The 19,561-nt window shown below is 52.9% G+C and overlaps 1 protein-coding gene across 1 annotated transcript in view; it reads right to left on the minus strand.

Annotated features, from left to right (window-relative positions):
* Nucleotides 1–19,561, minus strand: part of LOC144950589 (voltage-dependent T-type calcium channel subunit alpha-1G-like) — a 192,747-nt gene that overhangs the window by 3,944 nt on the left and 169,242 nt on the right. Inside the window, 8 exon segments of the mRNA XM_078880736.1 lie at nt 349–536; nt 2,539–2,758; nt 3,859–3,984; nt 4,362–4,505; nt 5,866–6,006; nt 6,553–6,786; nt 8,277–8,395; nt 9,175–9,253. Of these exon segments, the coding sequence (XP_078736862.1) occupies nt 349–536; nt 2,539–2,758; nt 3,859–3,984; nt 4,362–4,505; nt 5,866–6,006; nt 6,553–6,786; nt 8,277–8,395; nt 9,175–9,253 (1,251 nt within the window).

Below are 19,561 nucleotides of genomic sequence, written 5' to 3' on the forward strand. Positions count from 1 at the left end.
GGTTTACTCAGCCTCAAATGAGTATCTCGTGCAGTGTCTAAACATCGCCACTTGGGAGACAAAGACGGCCAGGCATGGTGCTGGCCACCCACCACCTCGTGTACTGTGCCAGTCTTCATCGGTGCTGCTACTCGCTCACAGCACTTGCCCCAAGAGTCAGTTATGGCTATACGGGGGGTCTTTGCCTTTGTGCGTGTGCGTGTACGTACGCACAGTGACAACCCTCGTAAAGCGAGATCTCCCTCCATCTCAAGAGGGGAGTTCGTCCCTCCTGCCCGCAAGAAGCTCCGCGCGGATGGATCCGAGAATCCGCGTCGGGCGAGCATGCGATAATGGGGGGTTCCTCACCTGTCTTCGCAGGAGCCTCTGGGAGCTGGGGGAGCGAGGGGGCGCCGGCGGGGGCAGCCGGGGCACGCCCGCCGCCGCCTGCGCGTGCGCCGGCGCGGGAAAGGCGGCGAAGGGCGGAGGAGGGGGCAGCTGGAGGAAGGTGCAGGAGGCCGCCTCCGCCTGCGACTGCTGAGTCGGCAGCCTCGGGCCTAAACGCAGCGGCGTGGGCGAGAGGCGACACGCGGGCGGGGGAACGGAGGCGATGGGGAGGGGGGGGGTGGTGAGGTTCGTGGGAAACGTTGCCGCAATGAAATCGAACTGTTTCAAAACTGAACGCTATTTTTGTTTTCATCGTAACCAGATGCAAGGCCCCCACCCACACGCTGAGCTTATGCAGTGCCTCTGTTTTTCAGGAGCGACCTGGCCATCGCAAATGATAGCCCACACAAGTGGGCTGACCGTCGTCGCCACGTGTACGTTTATAGCAGCCAAATAACTCTAAACACGCGACGTTGATTCTAAATGTGGAGGAAAACCCGGAAGACCCGGGAATAAATCCACGCAACCACGGGGAGAGAGACACGCAAATATACAGCAGCAGGCATCAGGGTGGGGATCGAACCCACGACCTCCTGTATAGCAGGTGAGGGAGTTAACATCTCCTAGCCACCGTGATGATGATGAGAGAGACACGCAAACTCCAAATATACAGCAGCAGGCATCAGGGTGGGGATCGAACCCACGACCTCCTGTATAGCAGGTGAGGGAGTTAACATCTCCTAGCCACCGTGATGATGATGAGAGAGACACGCAGACTCTAAATATACAGCAGCAGGCATCAGGGTGGGGATCAAACCCACGACCTCCTGTATAGCAGGTGAGGGAGTTAACATCTCCTAGCCACCGTGATGATGATGAGAGAGACACGCAGACTCTAAATATACAGCAGCAGGCATCAGGGTGGGGATCAAACCCACGACCTCCTGTATAGCAGGCGAGGTAGTTAACATCTCCTAGCCACCGTGATGAAGATGAGAGAGACACGCAGACTCTAAATATACAGCAGCAGGCATCAGGGTGGGGATCAAACCCACGACCTCCTGTATAGCAGGCGAGGTAGTTAACATCTCCTCGCCACCGTGATGATGATGAGAGAGACACGCAAACTCCAATTATACAGCAGCAGGCATCAGGGTCGGGATCGAACCCACGACCTTCTGTACACCAGGCGAGGGAGTAAACATCTCCTAGCCACCGCGACGCGATACAAGAGTGACAAGGAGATGACGACTGCCCCGCCCGTGAGCGAATCGCTGAATGAAGTTCACTAGGAACGGTGACCACACACACGGTAGTAGCGACAGAACGGCATAAGCACTCATTAATTGGTTTATAACACTTTCGTATAGATAGGGGACTGCAGAACTTGGACGGGGAGGGATTTGGCAGGAGCTCACCGCTCGCTTGCGGTTCCTCGGGCCTCTACAAAAACGAGTGAATGCCGTGCGGCAGTGGTGGTGGTGGATGTGTGTCACAAGTGCACGTGATTATTGTGATTACTACTATGGTGTTCCCTCGTTGTGCATGAACGTGCTAGCTGCGATTTTTGGCAACCCGCGAATCACATTTGGAACTGCTGCATCGAGAGAGAAAGTGATGAGAGATAAAGCGATGAGAGATAAAGTGATGAGAGATAAAGTGAAGAGAGATAAAGTGATGAGAGATAAAGTGATGAGAAAGAAAGTGATGAGAGATAAAGTGATGAGAGATAAAGTGACGACAGATATCAGCGATGAGAGATAAAGCGATGAGAGATAAAGTTACAAGAGAGAAAGTGATGAGAGATAAAGTGATATGATAGAGAAAGAGAACATATCGAAGCTTTAGAAGTGTCTGCAGATATTGCGCTATACGACATTCGTAGGCCAAAATCATGACCCGCTAAATGTCCTATTCACGAGCATCTCTGCGGAACGTAAACCCTCGTGACGCATGGAGAGAAACTGGTTGAAACTGGTTGAAACTGGTAGAAACTGGTTGAAACTAGTTGAAACTGTTTGAAACTAGTTGAAACTGGTTGAAACTAGTACAAACTGGTACAAACTGATTGAAACTAGGAGAAACTGGTCAAAACGATAAGTTAACTTCTCACGGACATCCTTGCTGCTTGCCAACAGAATGTGGAATGGTGGTGGGGAGGGTATTTGTTACCTGCTGCTGCTGGTGTCGTCGGCTCGAAGACCGCCGCCCCCCCTGCGTCGGGCGGCAGTGGCGGGCCGGCGACGGAGTCGACCGGTCGGAACATGTAGCTGTCGTTGGGGAGCGAGTGGGTGCGCCCGATGCTCACTTTCCGCACGGAGAGCAGGTGGCCGCCGCCTTCGACGTCGCCCGCTTCCGGGCAGGGAGAGGAGGCGTCCTCCGCGCAGCAGCCCTGCAAAAGGCAAAGATCCCCCGCCACCGTGTGGGCTTCTTAGCGGACATGTTGTGGGCAAGCGCTGTCACGGTGAGCTGCAACCTACAAAGGCCGGCACGGCGCACGAAGGTGAGGGTGGCCGGCACCACGCGCGGCCGCGTTTGTCTCTCCCCCCCGTTGGCGATGTTTAAACACTGCAACGGGTGCTCATCTGAGGCCGAGTCGATCTAGGGGAGGCCCAGGACGAGTTCAGATGTTGGCCATTGAGCGGGAGCCGCACTCGGGTCGCCGGCGTCACTCGTGTAGTCATTGGATCGAGCGTGCAGTGGCTCATCCATGAAGTCATGCACCAGCTCGCCGAGTGCTCGATGAATTTGCTTGCTCACAAAATCACTCATCTGTGAAACTTATCACTTGCTCCCTTAACCACCCAATCACTCGCCCACACACTGACCCGCTCACATACACACACGCGCAAGCACGGCTTGAGTATGCGATGTGTTGGCGAATGCGTGGTAAGTGTGCGAGTGAACGATGAGTGTGTGAATGGGCGAGCGAGTGGGTGGGTGAATTGGTGAGTGAGTGGATGGGTGAGTCGGTGGGTGAGTGAGTGGGTGAGGGGTGGGAGGATGAGTGGGTGGTGGGTGAGAGTGATTGGTGAGTGAGTTGTGGGTGAGTGTGGGGTGTGTGAGTGGGTGCGTGGGTGGGTGAGAGTGATTGGAGAGTGAGTGGGTGGGTGAGGGGTGGGTGGGTGGATGAGTGAGTGGCGGGTGAGAGTGGTGGGTGAGTAATGGGTGAGTGTGAGTGGGTGAATAATGGGTGAGAGTGATTGGTGAGTGAGTAGTGGGTGAGAGTGATTGCTGAGTGGTGGGTGAGAGTGATTGGTGAGTGAGTGGGGGGTGAGTAGTGATTGGTGAGTGGTGGGTGAGAGTGAGTGGTGGGTGAGAGTGATTGGTGAGTGAGTAATGGGTGAGTGATTGGTGAGTGAGTAATGGGTGAGAGTGATTTGTGAGTGAGTAGTGGGTGAGAGTGAGTGGTGAGTGAGTGTGATTGGTGAGCGAGCGAGTGAGTGGTGAGCGAGCGAGTGAGTGGTGAGCGAGCGAGTGAGCGGCGAGCACCTCGGCCTGGGGTGTGCGTGTGCCCCCCACGTCTGGGTAGGAGTCGTCAGTGAGCGGGAGCGACCAGGACTTCTCGGAGAGTTTGTCCGACGTCACAGACATGGCCTCCATCTCCGCAAAGGGGATCTGAGCCACGCAGACAGCACCCACGCTCGGTCACGCTTGGGGGTGGTGACAGTGGTGGTGGTGCGGTGATGACGGTGACAGTGGTGGTGGTGACGATGGTGGTGGTGACGGTGATGGTGGTGGTGATGGTGGTGGTGATGGTGGTGACCATGGTGATGATGGTGGTGGTGAGGGCAATGCTCGTAATGACGGCAATGGCGATGTTGCTGAAGATGATGACGCTGCCGCCACTGGTACCAACAACCGTGACGATGGTGATGACCACCGCGACGGTGGTCACCACGACGGTGGTCACCGCGACTATGATGCCGGTGACAACCAATGACGATGCGGATGCTGATGTGATGGCCACGCTGGCGGCGGTGGCGACGCGTCACCTCGTGCTTGTGGTTGGCGCGCTTCTCGGGCACCGGAGTCGCGTAGTGGTGGAACACGGAGCCCGAGATGTTGTCCATCATCAGCAGCTCCGCCTCCATCGAGTCCTGGACGATGAGCGAGACATTGTCGAAGCCCATTTTCTCCTTACACAGAGCGAGCGAGAGGAGAAGATGGGCGGCGGGTGGGGGGGGTGGAGACACGTGGGGAGAGGGAGACTCACGGGCAAGAGAGAGAGAGAGACGCAAGGGGAGAGAGGGACACGGAGAGACAGACAGATGTACGCTTGGAGAGAATGAGGTGGAGAGACGAGAGACAGACAGGGATAGACACAGACACACAGAGTTGGAGAGAGACAAACAGACAGACAAACACGCGGAAAGAGAGAGGAGAGACACCAAGGTGAGCTCAGGTAACGGGAATTGGTGATGCCGGAGGGAGGCTGGCCGCTGCTTGGCTGCCCCAGCCTCTTGCCGGGCGACCGTTGGTGTCGGCGGAGACCCAGTCTCCTGGAGCCGAGTCTCAAGACACTGAGACCCGGTCTCCTGGAGCCGAGTCTCAAGACCCTGAGACCCGGTCTCCTGGAGCCGAGTCTCAAGACACTGAGACCCGGTCTCCTGGAGCCGAGTCTCAAGACCCTGAGACCCGGTCTCCTGGAGCCGAGTCTCAAGACACTGAGACCCGGTCTCCTGGTGCCGAGTCTCAAGACGCTGAGACCCGGTCTCCTGGAGCCGGTCTCCTGGAGCCGAGTCTCAAGACCCTGAGACCCAGTCTCCTGGAGCCGAGTCTCAAGACGCTGAGACCCGGTCTCCTGGAGCCGGTCTCCTGGAACCGAGTCTCAAGACCCTGAGACCCAGTCTCCTGGAGCCAAGTCTCAAGACACTGAGTGTGTGTGGAGAGCGGTGGCACAGTAGTAAGTGCACAACGCTACAAATCTGGCCACCTGAGTTTGATTCCTGCTCATGACCATTCACACTTGCATATATTTGAACTAGTCTTAGGCCTCACCTAGGTTGACTCGGCCTCAAATGAGTACCGACAGCCCTGTTCTTCACCTGATGATGGCTGCTTGCGTTGTGACCGAAACGTCGTGAGAAATGTATTTTAATGTTTTATTTTTATTATTTTATTATTTCCCTTCTACGTGACTTTACCGAAAGAACAAAGAAGATGAATCCCTGCAGTCACGAACGCTTTAATTCGAAACCTGGTGCGGTGTCTAAACATTGCTAAAGTGGGGGGGAGATGAGGGCGACCGGGCGTGGCGCTGGCCACCCACCCACCCACCCACTCGTGTGTCGTCCCGGCCTTCACCGGTGCTACTCGTTAACAGCAGTTGCCCCAACAGTCTGTTAAGGCTATACTGAGGCGGTTGGGGGGGGGGAGGAATATCTGCCAGAATCTGTACCCCGCCCCCGGAAAAATCCGACGAGCCAAGAAGCTCTTCAACGCGGAAGCCCAGCCGTGATGGCGGTGCCGACGGTGCCGGCGGCGGCGGCGTCCTACCAGCGTGTGGTGGCGCTGCAGCGGGGAGTCCTGGCGCAGGCTGCACCTCTCGAACGAGCGCCCGCTCTCAGAATCGCGACCGATGCCGCCGGACTCGGCTCCGTCTCCGCCGTAGCGCGCCCATTCCATCTCCATCTCCACCTGTGGAGGGCGCGAAGGTAACCGACGATTGTTTGTTGTTAGCAGGCGTGAGGAGGGCCTGGCCCCCCCCCCCCCCCCCCACCGGGGTGTGCGGTGGCTCTTTTTCAGAAGCGACGACTTGGCCATCACGAAAGATTGCTCAACGGAGTGGGGCTTGTCGTCATCGTCGTCATCATCACCGTCGTCGTGTGGACATTTGTAGCAGCCAAATAACTCCACGCAGATTCTAAATGTGGAGGGAATAAAATGGAGGACCCCAGAGGAAAATCCACGCGACCACCACGGGGAGAGAGCGAGACACCGCAAACTCCAAATATACAGCAGCAGGCGTCAGGGTCGGGGTCGAACCCATGACCTCCTGTAGACCAGGCGAGGAAGCTAACATCTCGCCACTATGGCGCATTTGGGTGGCAACTCCTGCCGAGAAAAATTACCACCATGGACCCGCCATCGAGCCACCACCGTCACTCCACCACGCCCGTCGACCCATCATCGTCGTCATCGTCGTCATCGTTGTCGTCGTCGTCGTCGCCACGGCGCCCGCACCTGCGCGTCGAGCTCGGCGTCCTCGCGCGCCTCCTTGTTGCTCTCCTCCAGGTGCTTCATGAGGACGGCCACCACGACGTTGACGAGCACGAACTGGGCGGCGAGCACGAACGTGACGAAGTAGAGCGGCGACACGAGCGTGTTGTGGCAGCAGCAGCTCTCGCCGCCGCCGCCGCCGCCCTCCTGACCGCCGCCACCGCCGTCCTCCTCCGGCGCGCACTCCCGCAGCGTGTCCTGCGGCGGGGAGTTGGGCGACTCTCTGTGTGTCCGCGCCATCGTCCCGTCTAAGGCTTTACTCCGGCCGACGGCGAACTACCGGGGCGCTTTTTACGGCAATCGTCCGATCGCACGATCGGCGCGTACGACCGTGCGCGCCGTACGACCGTGCGACCGTACGACCGTGCGCGCCGGTCGAGATACGGTGACGGAGACAGGTGGGAAGTTGTTGAGGGGTGGGAATAGAGACAGGGGTGGTGATAGGGGATAGGGTAGTGATCGGGGTTGGGGTAGTGATCGGGGTTGGGGTAGTGATAGGAGGAGTGATAGGGGGAGTGATAGGGGTAGTGATAGGGGTGGTAATAGGGGTTGGGGTAGTGGTAGGCGTTGGGGTAGTGATAGTGATAGGGGTAGTGATAGGGGTAGTGATAGGGGTAGTGATAGGGGTGGTAATAGGAGTTGGGGTAGTGGTAGGGGTTGAAGTAGTGATAGAGGTAGTGATAGGGTTAGTGTTCGGGGTGGTAATAGGGGTTGGGGTAGTGGTAGGGGTTTGGGTAGTGATAGGGGTAGTGATAGGGGTAGTGATGGGGGTGGTAATAGGGGTTGGGCTCGTGGTAGGGGTTGAAGTAGTGATAGAGGTAGTGATAGGGTTAATGTTCGGGGTGGTAATAGGGGTTGGGGTAGTGGTAGGGGTTGGGGTAGTGGTAGGCGTTGGGGTAGTGATAGTGATAGGGGTAGTGATAGGGGTAGTGATGGTGATGATGCTGGGCTAGGGGAGTAGAGAGGTGGTGGGGGGGGTGCAGTAGCACGGCAGCAGGGCAAGCTCGCTGCTTCAGTCGGCTGGACGGAGTGGCTGAGTAGAGATCATCAGGATGAGTCTCCTTTACAACTGCACACGCCATCGTCGACCAGGCCAAACTAGAACTAGTACAGCTCGTTCTTTTGTTTCACCAGGCGAGACCCACTGGGCCTATGTAGCAGCTCTGGCTATCACTAATGATGGCCTAGTGGAAGTGGCGGCGAATCACGTGAACATTTATAGCAGCCACAAGACTCGAAATTAAGTGGCGGCGACGTCAGCACGGCGTTCGTGCCAGGCTCGGTGCACTCCGAGGCCACGTGAAGTGTCGAAAGCTCGCCGGTAGGTTAACTACCTCACCTGGTCTACAGGAGGTCGTGGATTCGATCCCAACCCTGACGCCTGCTGCTGTATATTTGGAGTTTGTGGTGTCTCTCGTTCCGTGGGCGTCGCGTGGATTTTTCTACGGGGTCCTCCAGTTTTACCCTCCACGTTTTCGAATCGACGCGATCAGCCACTTTCGGGTGAGCGGTGACCGGGGTCACTTCTTAAAATGAAAGAGCAACACAGCTCAGTGGGGCCTGACCCGCTAAAGAAATGTTGAAAAGTAATTATTTGTAACAGTTTTAATGGCCAATTGTTTTCTTTTTGTTTCAATGACCGGCTGGCGTGGCGTGAGGGGCGCGTTGAGGAAAACCCCGCGGCTCACCTTCATGATCCCATTCCAGTTGTCGCCCGTGGAGACACGGAAGAGCGTCAGGAAGGCCATCCCGAAGTTCTTGAAGGTCGCGTGCCTCCCCAGGCCCTCGCACGCGTGCTTGATGCACTCTGTGACACGGGGCAGAGGGAGGGGAGGGGGAGGAGAAGGAGAGGAGAAAGACAGGAGGGGAGGGCAGGAGAGGGAGGTGAGGGGAGGTAAGGTGAGGGGAGGGAGGGAAGGAAAGGAAAGGAGGAAGAGGAGGGGGGGGGAGTTTTCTTCTCTCCACTGACACCGCATTGTGCACCATCGTGCCAATGCAGCAGCACGCACAACAACCACGACGACGACTGTCGCCGTTGTAAAGACGGCAAATGTTGTCGGATGTTACAGAGCGAGCGGACAGAGCGCAACTTCCATCCCCCTCCTCCCTGTCCACAAGCGCCGCCACTCACCCAGACCCCACCACTCACCCACCACTCACCCACCACTCACCCAGGCCCCACCACTCACCCAGGCCCCACCACTCACCCGCCACTCACCCAAACCCCACCACTCACCCACCACTCACCCGCAACTCACCCGCCACTCACCTGCCACTAACCCACCACTCACCCAAGCCCCACCACTCACCCACCACTCACCCACCACTCACCCTCCACTCACCCACCACTCACCCGCCACTCACCCACCACTCACCCACCACTCACCCGCCACTCACCCACCACTCACCCGCCACTCACCCACCACTCACCCAGGCCCCGCCACTCACCCGCCACTCACCCACCACTCACCCACCACTCACCCAGGCCCCGCCACTCACCCGCCACTCACCCAGGTCCCACCACTCACCCACCACTCACCCAGGCCCCGCCACTCACCCGCCACTCACCCAGGCCCCGCCACTCACCCAGGCTCCCGAAGAGCTCCACTCCCAGCGCCGCGTAGATGAAGAAGAGCAGCATGAAGAGCAGGCCCAGGTTCCCCACCTGCGGGCACACAGCTCATCGTCATCATCGTCTTAGTCAGCCATGGTTACTCCACTGCTGGATGAAGGCCTCCACACCCCCATGGTCCCTGGGGGGGGAGGCTCGGCTTGACTACGGCGGGGCAATCTTCTTCTACAGGAGCCTCTCGATTATCCACGTGCGGTTAATCCGATATGTGGAGTAACCGCGCGTCTGAGATGTTCACAAACATTAACAACGACCTTAAAACAGTTCAACACGCGAATGGCGGCTGCTGCTGTATCTCCGTGTGTATCTCCGTGTGTGTCTTTGTGTATCTCTGTGTGTATATCTGCGTATATCTGTGTATCTCCATGTGTATCTCTGTGTGTATCTCCCTGTGTATCTCCCTGTGTGTATCTCCGTGTGTATCTCTGTGTGTATCTCCCTGTGCATCTCTGTGTGTATCTCCGTGTGTGTATCTCTGTGTGTATCTCCGTGTGTGTATCTCTGTGTGTATCTCCGTGTGTGTATCTCTGTGTGTATCTCTGTGTGTGTATCTCCGTGTGTATCTCCGTGTGTATCTCTGTGTGTATCTCCCTGTGCATCTCTGTGTGTATCTCCGTGTGTATCTCTGTGTGTATCTCCGTGTGTATCTCTGTGTGTATCTCCGTGTGTGTATCTCTGTGTGTATCTCCGTGTGTGTATCTCTGTGTGTATCTCTGTGTGTGTCTCTGTGTGTGTCTCTGTGTGTATCTCTGTGTGTATCTCTGTGTGTGTATCTCCGTGTGTATCTCCGTGTGTATCTCCGTGTGTATCTCTGTGTGTATCTCCGTGTGTGTATCTCTGTGTGTATCTCTGTGTGTGTCTCTGTGTGTGTCTCTGTGTGTATCTCTGTGTGTATCTCTGTGTGTATCTCTGTGTGTGTATCTCCGTGTGTATCTCTGTGTGTGTATCTCCGTGTGTATCTCTGTGTGTATCTCCGTGTGTATCTCTGTGTGTATCTCCGTGTGTATCTCTGTGTGTATCTCCCTGTGCATCTCTGTGTGTATCTCCGTGTGTATCTCTGTGTGTATCTCCGTGTGTGTATCTCTGTGTGTATCTCTGTGTGTGTCTCTGTGTGTGTCTCTGTGTGTATCTCTGTGTGTATCTCTGTGTGTGTATCTCCGTGTGTATCTCTGTGTGTGTATCTCCGTGTGTATCTCTGTGTGTGTATCTCCGTGTGTATCTCTGTGTGTATCTCCGTGTGTATCTCTGTGTGTATCTCCGTGTGTATCTCTGTGTGTATCTCCCTGTGCATCTCTGTGTGTATCTCCGTGTGTATCTCTGTGTGTATCTCCGTGTGTATCTCTGTGTGTATCTCCGTGTGTGTATCTCTGTGTGTATCTCTGTGTGTGTCTCTGTGTGTGTCTCTGTGTGTATCTCCGTGTGTATCTCTGTGTGTATCTCCGTGTGTATCTCTGTGTGTATCTCCCTGTGTATCTCTGTGTGTATCTCCCTGTGCATCTCTGTGTGTATCTCCGTGTGTATCTCTGTGTGTATCTCCGTGTGTATCTCTGTGTGTATCTCCGTGTGTGTATCTCTGTGTGTATCTCTGTGTGTGTCGCTGTGTGTGTCTCTGTGTGTATCTCTGTGTGTATCTGTGTGTGTATCTCCGTGTGTATCTCTGTGTGTGTATCTCCGTGTGTATCTCTGTGTGTGTATCTCCGTGTGTATCTCCGTGTGTATCTCTGTGTGTATCTCCGTGTGTATCTCTGTATGTATCTCCCTGTGCATCTCTGTGTGTATCTCCGTGTGTATCTCTGTGTGTATCTCCGTGTGTATCTCTGTGTGTATCTCCGTGTGTGTATCTCTGTGTGTATCTCTGTGTGTGTCTCTGTGTGTGTCTCTGTGTGTATCTCTGTGTGTATCTGTGTGTGTATCTCCGTGTGTATCTCTGTGTGTGTATCTCCGTGTGTATCTCTGTGTGTGTATCTCCGTGTGTATCTCCGTGTGTATCTCCGTGTGTATCTCCGTGTGTATCTCTGTGTGTATCTCCCTGTGCATCTCTGTGTGTATCTCCGTGTGTATCTCTGTGTGTATCTCCGTGTGTATCTCTGTGTGTATCTCCGTGTGTGTATCTCTGTGTGTATCTCTGTGTGTGTCTCTGTGTGTATCTCTGTGTGTATCTCTGTGTGTGTATCTCCGTGTGTATCTCTGTGTGTGTATCTCCGTGTGTATCTCTGTGTGTGTATCTCCGTGTGTATCTCTGTGTGTATCTCCGTGTGTATCTCTGTGTGTATCTCCGTGTGTATCTCTGTGTGTATCTCCCTGTGCATCTCTGTGTGTATCTCCGTGTGTATCTCTGTGTGTATCTCCGTGTGTGTATCTCTGTGTGTATCTCTGTGTGTATCTCTGTGTGTGTCTCTGTGTGTGTCTCTGTGTGTGTCTCTGTGTGTATCTCCGTGTGTATCTCCGTGTGTATCTCCGTGTGTATCTCTGTGTGTATCTCCGTGTGTATTTCTGTGTGTATCTCCCTGTGCATCTCTGTGTGTATCTCCGTGTGTATCTCCGTGTGTATCTCTGTGTGTATCTCCGTGTGTATCTCTGTGTGTATCTCCGTGTGTGTATCTCTGTGTGTGTCTCTGTGTGTGTCTCTGTGTGTGTCTCTGTGTGTATCTCTGTGTGAATCTCTGTGTGTGTATCTCCGTGTGTATCTCTGTGTGTGTATCTCCGTGTGTATCTCTGTGTGTGTATCTCCGTGTGTATCTCTGTGTGTATCTCCGTGTGTATCTCTGTGTGTATCTCCGTGTGTATCTCCGTGTGTATCTCCCTGTGCATCTCTGTGTGTATCTCCGTGTGTATCTCTGTGTGTATCTCTGTGTGTATCTCCGTGTGTGTATCTCTGTGTGTATCTCTGTGTGTGTCTCTGTGTGTGTATCTGTGTGTATCTCTGTGTGTATCTCTGTGTGTGTATCTCCGTGTGTATCTCTGTGTGTATCTCCGTGTGTATCTCCGTGTGTATCTCCGTGTGTATCTCTGTGTGTATCTCCCTGTGCATCTCTGTGTGTATCTCCGTGTGTATCTCTGTGTGTATCTCCGTGTGTATCTCTGTGTGTATCTCCGTGTGTGTATCTCTGTGTGTGTCTCTGTGTGTGTCTCTGTGTGTATCTCTGTGTGTATCTCCGTGTGTATCTCTGTGTGTATCTCCGTGTGTATCTCTGTGTGTATCTCCGTGTGTATCTCCGTGTGTATCTCCCTGTGCATCTCTGTGTGTATCTCCGTGTGTATCTCTGTGTGTATCTCTGTGTGTATCTCCGTGTGTGTATCTCTGTGTGTATCTCTGTGTGTGTCTCTGTGTGTGTATCTGTGTGTATCTCTGTGTGTATCTCTGTGTGTGTATCTCCGTGTGTATCTCTGTGTGTATCTCCGTGTGTATCTCCGTGTGTATCTCCGTGTGTATCTCTGTGTGTATCTCCCTGTGCATCTCTGTGTGTATCTCCGTGTGTATCTCTGTGTGTATCTCCGTGTGTATCTCTGTGTGTATCTCCGTGTGTGTATCTCTGTGTGTGTCTCTGTGTGTGTCTCTGTGTGTATCTCTGTGTGTATCTCCGTGTGTATCTCTGTGTGTGTATCTCCGTGTGTATCTCTGTGTGTGTATCTCTGTGTGTATCTCTGTGTGTATCTCCGTGTGTATCTCTGTGTGTATCTCCGTGTGTATCTCTGTGTGTATCTCCGTGTGTATCTCCGTGTGTATCTCTGTGTGTATCTCCCTGTGCATCTCTGTGTGTATCTCCGTGTGTATCTCTGTGTGTATCTCCGTGTGTATCTCTGTGTGTATCTCCGTGTGTGTATCTCTGTGTGTGTCTCTGTGTGTGTCTCTGTGTGTGTCTCTGTGTGTGTCTCTGTGTGTATCTCTGTGTGTATCTCCGTGTGTATCTCTGTGTGTGTATCTCCGTGTGCATCTCTGTGTGTGTATCTCTGTGTGTGTATCTCCGTGTGTATCTCTGTGTGTATCTCCCTGTGCATCTCTGTGTGTATCTCCGTGTGTATCTCCGTGTGTATCTCCATGTGTATCTCCGTGTGTATCTCTGTGTGTATCTCCGTGTGTATCTCTGTGTGTATCTCCCTGTGCATCTCTGTGTGTATCTCCGTGTGTATCTCCGTGTGTGTATCTCTGTGTGTGTCTCTGTGTGTGTCTCTGTGTGTGTCTCTGTGTGTGTCTCCGTGTGTATCTCTGTGTGTGTATCTCCGTGTGTATCTCTGTGTGTGTATCTCTGTGTGTGTATCTCCGTGTGTATCTCTGTGTGTATCTCCCTGTGCATCTCTGTGTGTATCTCCCTGTGCATCTCTGTGTGTATCTCCGTGTGTATCTCCGTGTGTATCTCCGTGTGTATCTCCGTGTGTATCTCCGTGTGTGTATCTCTGTGTGTGTATCTCTGTGTGTGTATCTCTGTGTGTGTCTCTGTGTGTGTCTCTGTGTGTGTCTCTGTGTGCGTCTCTGTGTGTGTATCTCCGTGTGTATCTCTGTGTGTGTATCTCCGTGTGTATCTCCGTGTGTATCTCCGTGTGTATCTCCGTGTGTATCTCTGTGTGTATCTCCGTGTGTATCTCTGTGTGTATCTCCGTGTGTATCTCTGTGTGTATCTAAGTGTGTATCTCTGTGTGTATCTCCCTGTGCATCTCTGTGTGTATCTCTGTGTGTATCTCCGTGTGTATCTCTGTGTGTGTATCTCCGTGTGTATCTCTGTGTGTGTATCTCTGTGTGTGTATCTCCGTGTGTATCTCTGTGTGTATCTCCCTGTGCATCTCCGTGTGTATCTCCGTGTGTATCTCCGTGTGTATCTCCGTGTGTATCTCCGTGTGTATCTCCGTGTGTATCTCTGTGTGTATCTCCCTGTGCATCTCTGTGTGTATCTCCGTGTGTATCTCTGTGTGTATCTCCGTGTGTATCTCTGTGTGTATCTCTGTGTGTGTCTCTGTGTGTGTCTCTGTGTGTGTCTCTGTGTGTATCTCCGTGTGTATCTCTGTGTGTGTATCTCCGTGTGTATCTCTGTGTGTGTATCTCTGTGTGTGTATCTCCGTGTGTATCTCTGTGTGTATCTCCCTGTGCATCTCCGTGTGTATCTCCGTGTGTATCTCCGTGTGTATCTCCGTGTGTATCTCCGTGTGTGTATCTCCGTGTGTGTATCTCTGTGTGTGTATCTCTGTGTGTGTCTCTGTGTGTGTCTCTGTGTGTGTCTCTGTGTGTGTCTCTGTGTGTATCTCTGTGTGTGTATCTCCGTGTGTATCTCTGTGTGTGTATCTCCGTGTGTATCTCTGTGTGTATCTCCGTGTGAATCTCTGTGTGTATCTCCGTGTGTGTATCTCTGTGTGTGTCTCTGTGTGTGTCTCTGTGTGTGTCTCTGTGTGTGTCTCTGTGTGTATCTCTGTGTGTATCTCCGTGTGTATCTCTGTGTGTGTATCTCCGTGTGTATCTCTGTGTGTGTATCTCTGTGTGTGTATCTCCCTGTGCATCTCTGTGTGTATCTCCCTGTGCATCTCTGTGTGTATCTCTGTGTGTATCTCCGTGTGTATCTCCGTGTGTATCTCCGTGTGTATCTCTGTGTGTATCTCCGTGTGTATCTCTGTGTGTATCTCTGTGTGTATCTCCGTGTGTGTATCTCTGTGTGTGTATCTCTGTGTGTGTATCTCTGTGTGTGTCTCCGTGTGTATCTCTGTGTGTGTATCTCCGTGTGTATCTCCGTGTGTATCTCTGTGTGTATATCTCCGTGTGTATCTCCGTGTGTATCTCCGTGTGTGTATCTCTGTGTGTGTATCTCTGTGTGTGTCTCTGTGTGTGTCTCTGTGTGTATCTCCGTGTGTATCTCTGTGTGTGTATCTCCGTGTGTATCTCTGTGTGTGTATCTCTGTGTGTGTATCTCCGTGTGTATCTCTGTGTGTATCTCCCTGTGCATCTCTGTGTGTATCTCTGTGTGTATCTCTGTGTGTGTATCTCTGTGTGTGTATCTCTGTGTGTGTATCTCTGTGTGTGTATCTCCGTGTGTATCTCTGTGTGTATCTCCGTGTGTATCTCCGTGTGTGTCTCTGTGTGTGTCTCTGTGTGTGTCTCTGTGTGTGTCTCTGTGTGTATCTCTGTGTGTATCTCTGTGTGTGTATCTCCGTGTGTATCTCTGTGTGTGTATCTCTGTGTGTGTATCTCCCTGTGCATCTCTGTGTGTATCTCCCTGTGCATCTCTGTGTGTATCTCCGTGTGTATCTCCGTGTGTATCTCTGTGTGTATCTCCGTGTGTATCTCTGTGTGTATCTCTGTGTGTATCTCCGTGTGTGTATCTCTGTGTGTGTATCTCTGTGTGTGTATCTCTGTGTGTGTCTCCGTGTGTATCTCTGTGTGTGTATCTCCGTGTGTATCTCCGTGTGTATCTCTGTGTGTATCTCCGTGTGTATCTCCGTGTGTATCTCCGTGTGTATCTCCGTGTGTATCTCTGTGTGTATCTCCCTGTGCATCTCTGTGTGTATCTCTGTGTGTATCTCCGTGTGTATCTCTGTGTGTGTATCTCCGTGTGTATCTCTGTGTGTGTATCTCTGTGTGTGTATCTCCGTGTGTATCTCTGTGTGTATCTCCCTGTGCATCTCTGTGTGTATCTCCGTGTGTATCTCTGTGTGTATCTCCGTGTGTATCTCTGTGTGTATCTCCCTGTGCATCTCTGTGTGCATCTCTGTGTGCATCTCCGTGTGTATCTCTGTGTGTATCTCCGTGTGTGTATCTCCGTGTGTGTATCTCTGTGTGTGTATCTCTGTGTGTGTCTCTGTGTGTGTCTCTGTGTGTATCTCCGTGTGTATCTCTGTGTGTGTATCTCCGTGTGTATCTCTGTGTGTGTATCTCTGTGTGTGTATCTCCGTGTGTATCTCTGTGTGTATCTCCCTGTGCATCTCTGTGTGTATCTCTGTGTGTATCTCTGTGTGTGTATCTCCGTGTGTATCTCTGTGTGTGTATCTCTGTGTGTGTATCTCCGTGTGTATCTCTGTGTGTATCTCCGTGTGTATCTCCGTGTGTATCTCCGTGTGTATCTCCGTGTGTATCTCCGTGTGTATCTCTGTGTGTATCTCCCTGTGCATCTCTGTGTGCATCTCTGTGTGTATCTCTGTGTGTATCTCCGTGTGTATCTCTGTGTGTATCTCCGTGTGTATATCTCTGTGTGTGTCTCTGTGTGTGTCTCTGTGTGTGTCTCTGTGTGTATCTCCGTGTGTATCTCTGTGTGTGTATCTCCGTGTGTGTATCTCTGTGTGTGTATCTCCGTGTGTATCTCTGTGTGTATCTCCCTGTGCATCTCTGTGTGAATCTCCGTGTGTATCTCTGTGTGTGTATCTCCGTGTGTATCTCTGTGTGTGTATCTCCGTGTGTATCTCTGTGTGTGTATCTCCGTGTGTATCTCTGTGTGTGTATCTCCGTGTGTATCTCTGTGTGTGTATCTCCGTGTGTATCTCTGTGTGTGTATCTCCGTGTGTATCTCCGTGTGCATCTCCGTGTGTGTATCTCTGTGTGTATCTCCGTGTGTATCTCCGTGTGTATTTCCGTGTGTGTATCTCTGTGTGTATCTCTGTGTGTATTTCTGTGTGTGTATCTCTGTGTGTATCTCCGTGTGCATCTCCGTGTGCATCTCCGTGTGTGTATCTCCGTGTGTATCTCTGTGTGTGTATCTCCGTGTGTATCTCTGTGTGTGTATCTCCGTGTGTATCTCTGTGTGTATCTCCCTGTGCATCTCCGTGTGTATCTCTGTGTGTATCTCCGTGTGTATCTCCGTGTGTATCTCTGTGTGTGTATCTCTGTGTGTGTATCTCTGTGTGTGTATCTCCGTGTGTATCTCTGTGTGTATCTCCCTGTGCATCTCTGTGTGTATCTCCCTGTGCATCTCTGTGTGTATCTCCCTGTGCATCTCCGTGTGTATCTCCGTGTGTATCTCCGTGTGTATCTCCGTGTGTATCTCTGTGTGTATCTCCGTGTGTATCTCCCTGTGCATCTCTGTGTGCATCTCTGTGTGTATCTCCGTGTGTATCTCTGTGTGTGTATCTCCGTGTGTATCTCTGTGTGTGTATCTCCGTGTGTGTATCTCCGTGTGTGTATCTCTGTGTGTGTATCTCCGTGTGTATCTCTGTGTGTGTATCTCCGTGTGTATCTCTGTGTGTGTATCTCCGTGTGTATCTCTGTGTGTGTATCTCCGTGTGTATCTCTGTGTGTATCTCCGTGTGTATCTCCGTGTGCATCTCCGTGTGTGTATCTCTGTGTGTATCTCCGTGTGTATCTCCGTGTGTATTTCTGTGTGTGTATCTCTGTGTGTGTATCTCTGTGTGTATTTCTGTGTGTGTATCTCTGTGTGTATCTCCGTGTGCATCTCCGTGTGTGTATCTCCGTGTGTATCTCTGTGTGTGTATCTCTGTGAGTGAGACAGCTGCCGAGCACGCACACACAAAGACAAAGATCCCACGTATAGCCTTAACAGACTGTTGAGGCAAGTGCTGTTAGCGAGCGCCTACTGTATGAAGGCCGGCACGTCACACAAGGGGGTGGGTGGCCAGCACCACGTCCGGCCGCCTTTGTCTCCCGATTGGCGATGCTCACACATCGCACCAGGTACTCAGCCTCAAATGAGTCGACCTAGGGGAGGCCCAGGACCGGTTCAGATAATCGTCAATGGTGTTGGCCGGGAGTAGGAATCGAACCTGGGTCGCTAGGTTCGTAGCGCAGCACGCTAACCGCTACTCTACTGTCTCCCACAACAACAACCGGCATTCGCCACTAAGTGGCTGTGACGTCACCACGATGCTTGTGCCAGGCTATGTGCACCTTGAGGCCACGTGAAGTGTCGAACGCCCGCTGGCAGGAGGTCATGGGGCAGACCCAGGTGCCACGGGTCGACTGACTGAGATGACTGAGATGACTGGCTGATGCACCACCTGTGCTCCCTACTGTGCCAAATTGCTGTAATTTAGCCACCCGGCGTTCCGCTCGTTGTTGTGAGCGTCGCTCCTCCGCCCTCCATTGTTGTTGGAGGGCGACTTCCTCCAACTGCCCAGTAGCGTCCTTCACGAGGCTCCTCCACAGAGGCCGATCTTGACACCGCTGGTACCAGTCATCGGCAAGTCCACTCAGCTCCACGTCCTCCTGTACCACATCACTCCATCTCTTCTCTAGCCCGTGCCGCACCCGCTTAGCCCCCTCTATCCGGCCGAACAAAAGCTGTTTAGGCATGTGGTGACTGGGCATGCTGGCTACATGACCCAGCCAACGCAGCCTTGCCTGCCAGAGGAGCTCACCGATGGGACTTTGCCCAGACTTTTCTAGGATTTGTGAGTTCCTCACACAATCCAGCCTGGTTAAACCCAGGATGGATTGTAGGCAGGCCAGCCTAAATGTTTCCAATCTGCGAAGATGCTCCATTAGGGGGGTCCACGTTTCGCAAGCGTAGAGAAGGGATGGAATAACTGTGACTGAAAAGACTTGAAGCCTCGTGCGGAGCGACAGACCAGGTAGCTTCCACACAGCGTTACGCAACCGATGAAAAGATAATGCCGCTCGACTGATTCGGAGTGAGACCTCTGCTGTTAAACCGGAGCCGGTCATGAGCACACTGCCAAGGTATGGGAAACTCTCCACTCTCTCCACAACTGCCCCATCACCGATTGGGAGTTGTGTGGGTGTGTTGCTTAGTCTTGGTGGGGCTAAGCTCCAGGTTCAGCATCAGCGTCTCCAACTCCTCCTATGAGTGAGCGGCAATTACCAGATCATCGGCATACGTAACATGGTTGACCAATAGGGAGCCATCCCTTGACCGCACCCGGGCATCGATCAGCCTCCCATTGTATCTGTACCAGATGGAAATTCCTCTGGTACAGCCATCAAAGGTTTCACGGACTACATGATCGAAAAATATGTTAAATAATGTGGTAGCCAGAGGACATCTCTGTGGCACCCCAAGGTGAAGAGGGAATGACTCCGACTCCCGGCCACGTAGTTTTACCCGGGCCCGCTCACCATCATGAAGGTCCTTCATGATCGTGAGCAAAGGGTCAGGGAATTCGAAAGCACGAAGAACAAACCAGAGCCCAGGCCTACTGATGGTATCATAGGTCTTGACCAGGTCAATAAAGCAGAGATGTAGGTCTTGTTGGAATTCCCTACACCTCTGCTGTAGCAAAAGGACAGAAAATATGGCATCTGTGCAGGACCGCCGTTTCCTGAAACCACATTGAGGCTCCGCAAGCGTCTCCTCAGCGTGCCTGGCAAGGCGATGTTGAATAATCATTGCCACGACCTTTCCCGGCACACTGAGGAGTGAGATGCCCCTGTAGTTGTTACAGTCTGTGCGGTCC

The sequence above is a fragment of the Lampetra fluviatilis genome, chromosome 58, assembly GCF_964198595.1.
Source record: "Lampetra fluviatilis chromosome 58, kcLamFluv1.1, whole genome shotgun sequence".
Lineage (NCBI taxonomy): Eukaryota > Metazoa > Chordata > Hyperoartia > Petromyzontiformes > Petromyzontidae > Lampetra > Lampetra fluviatilis.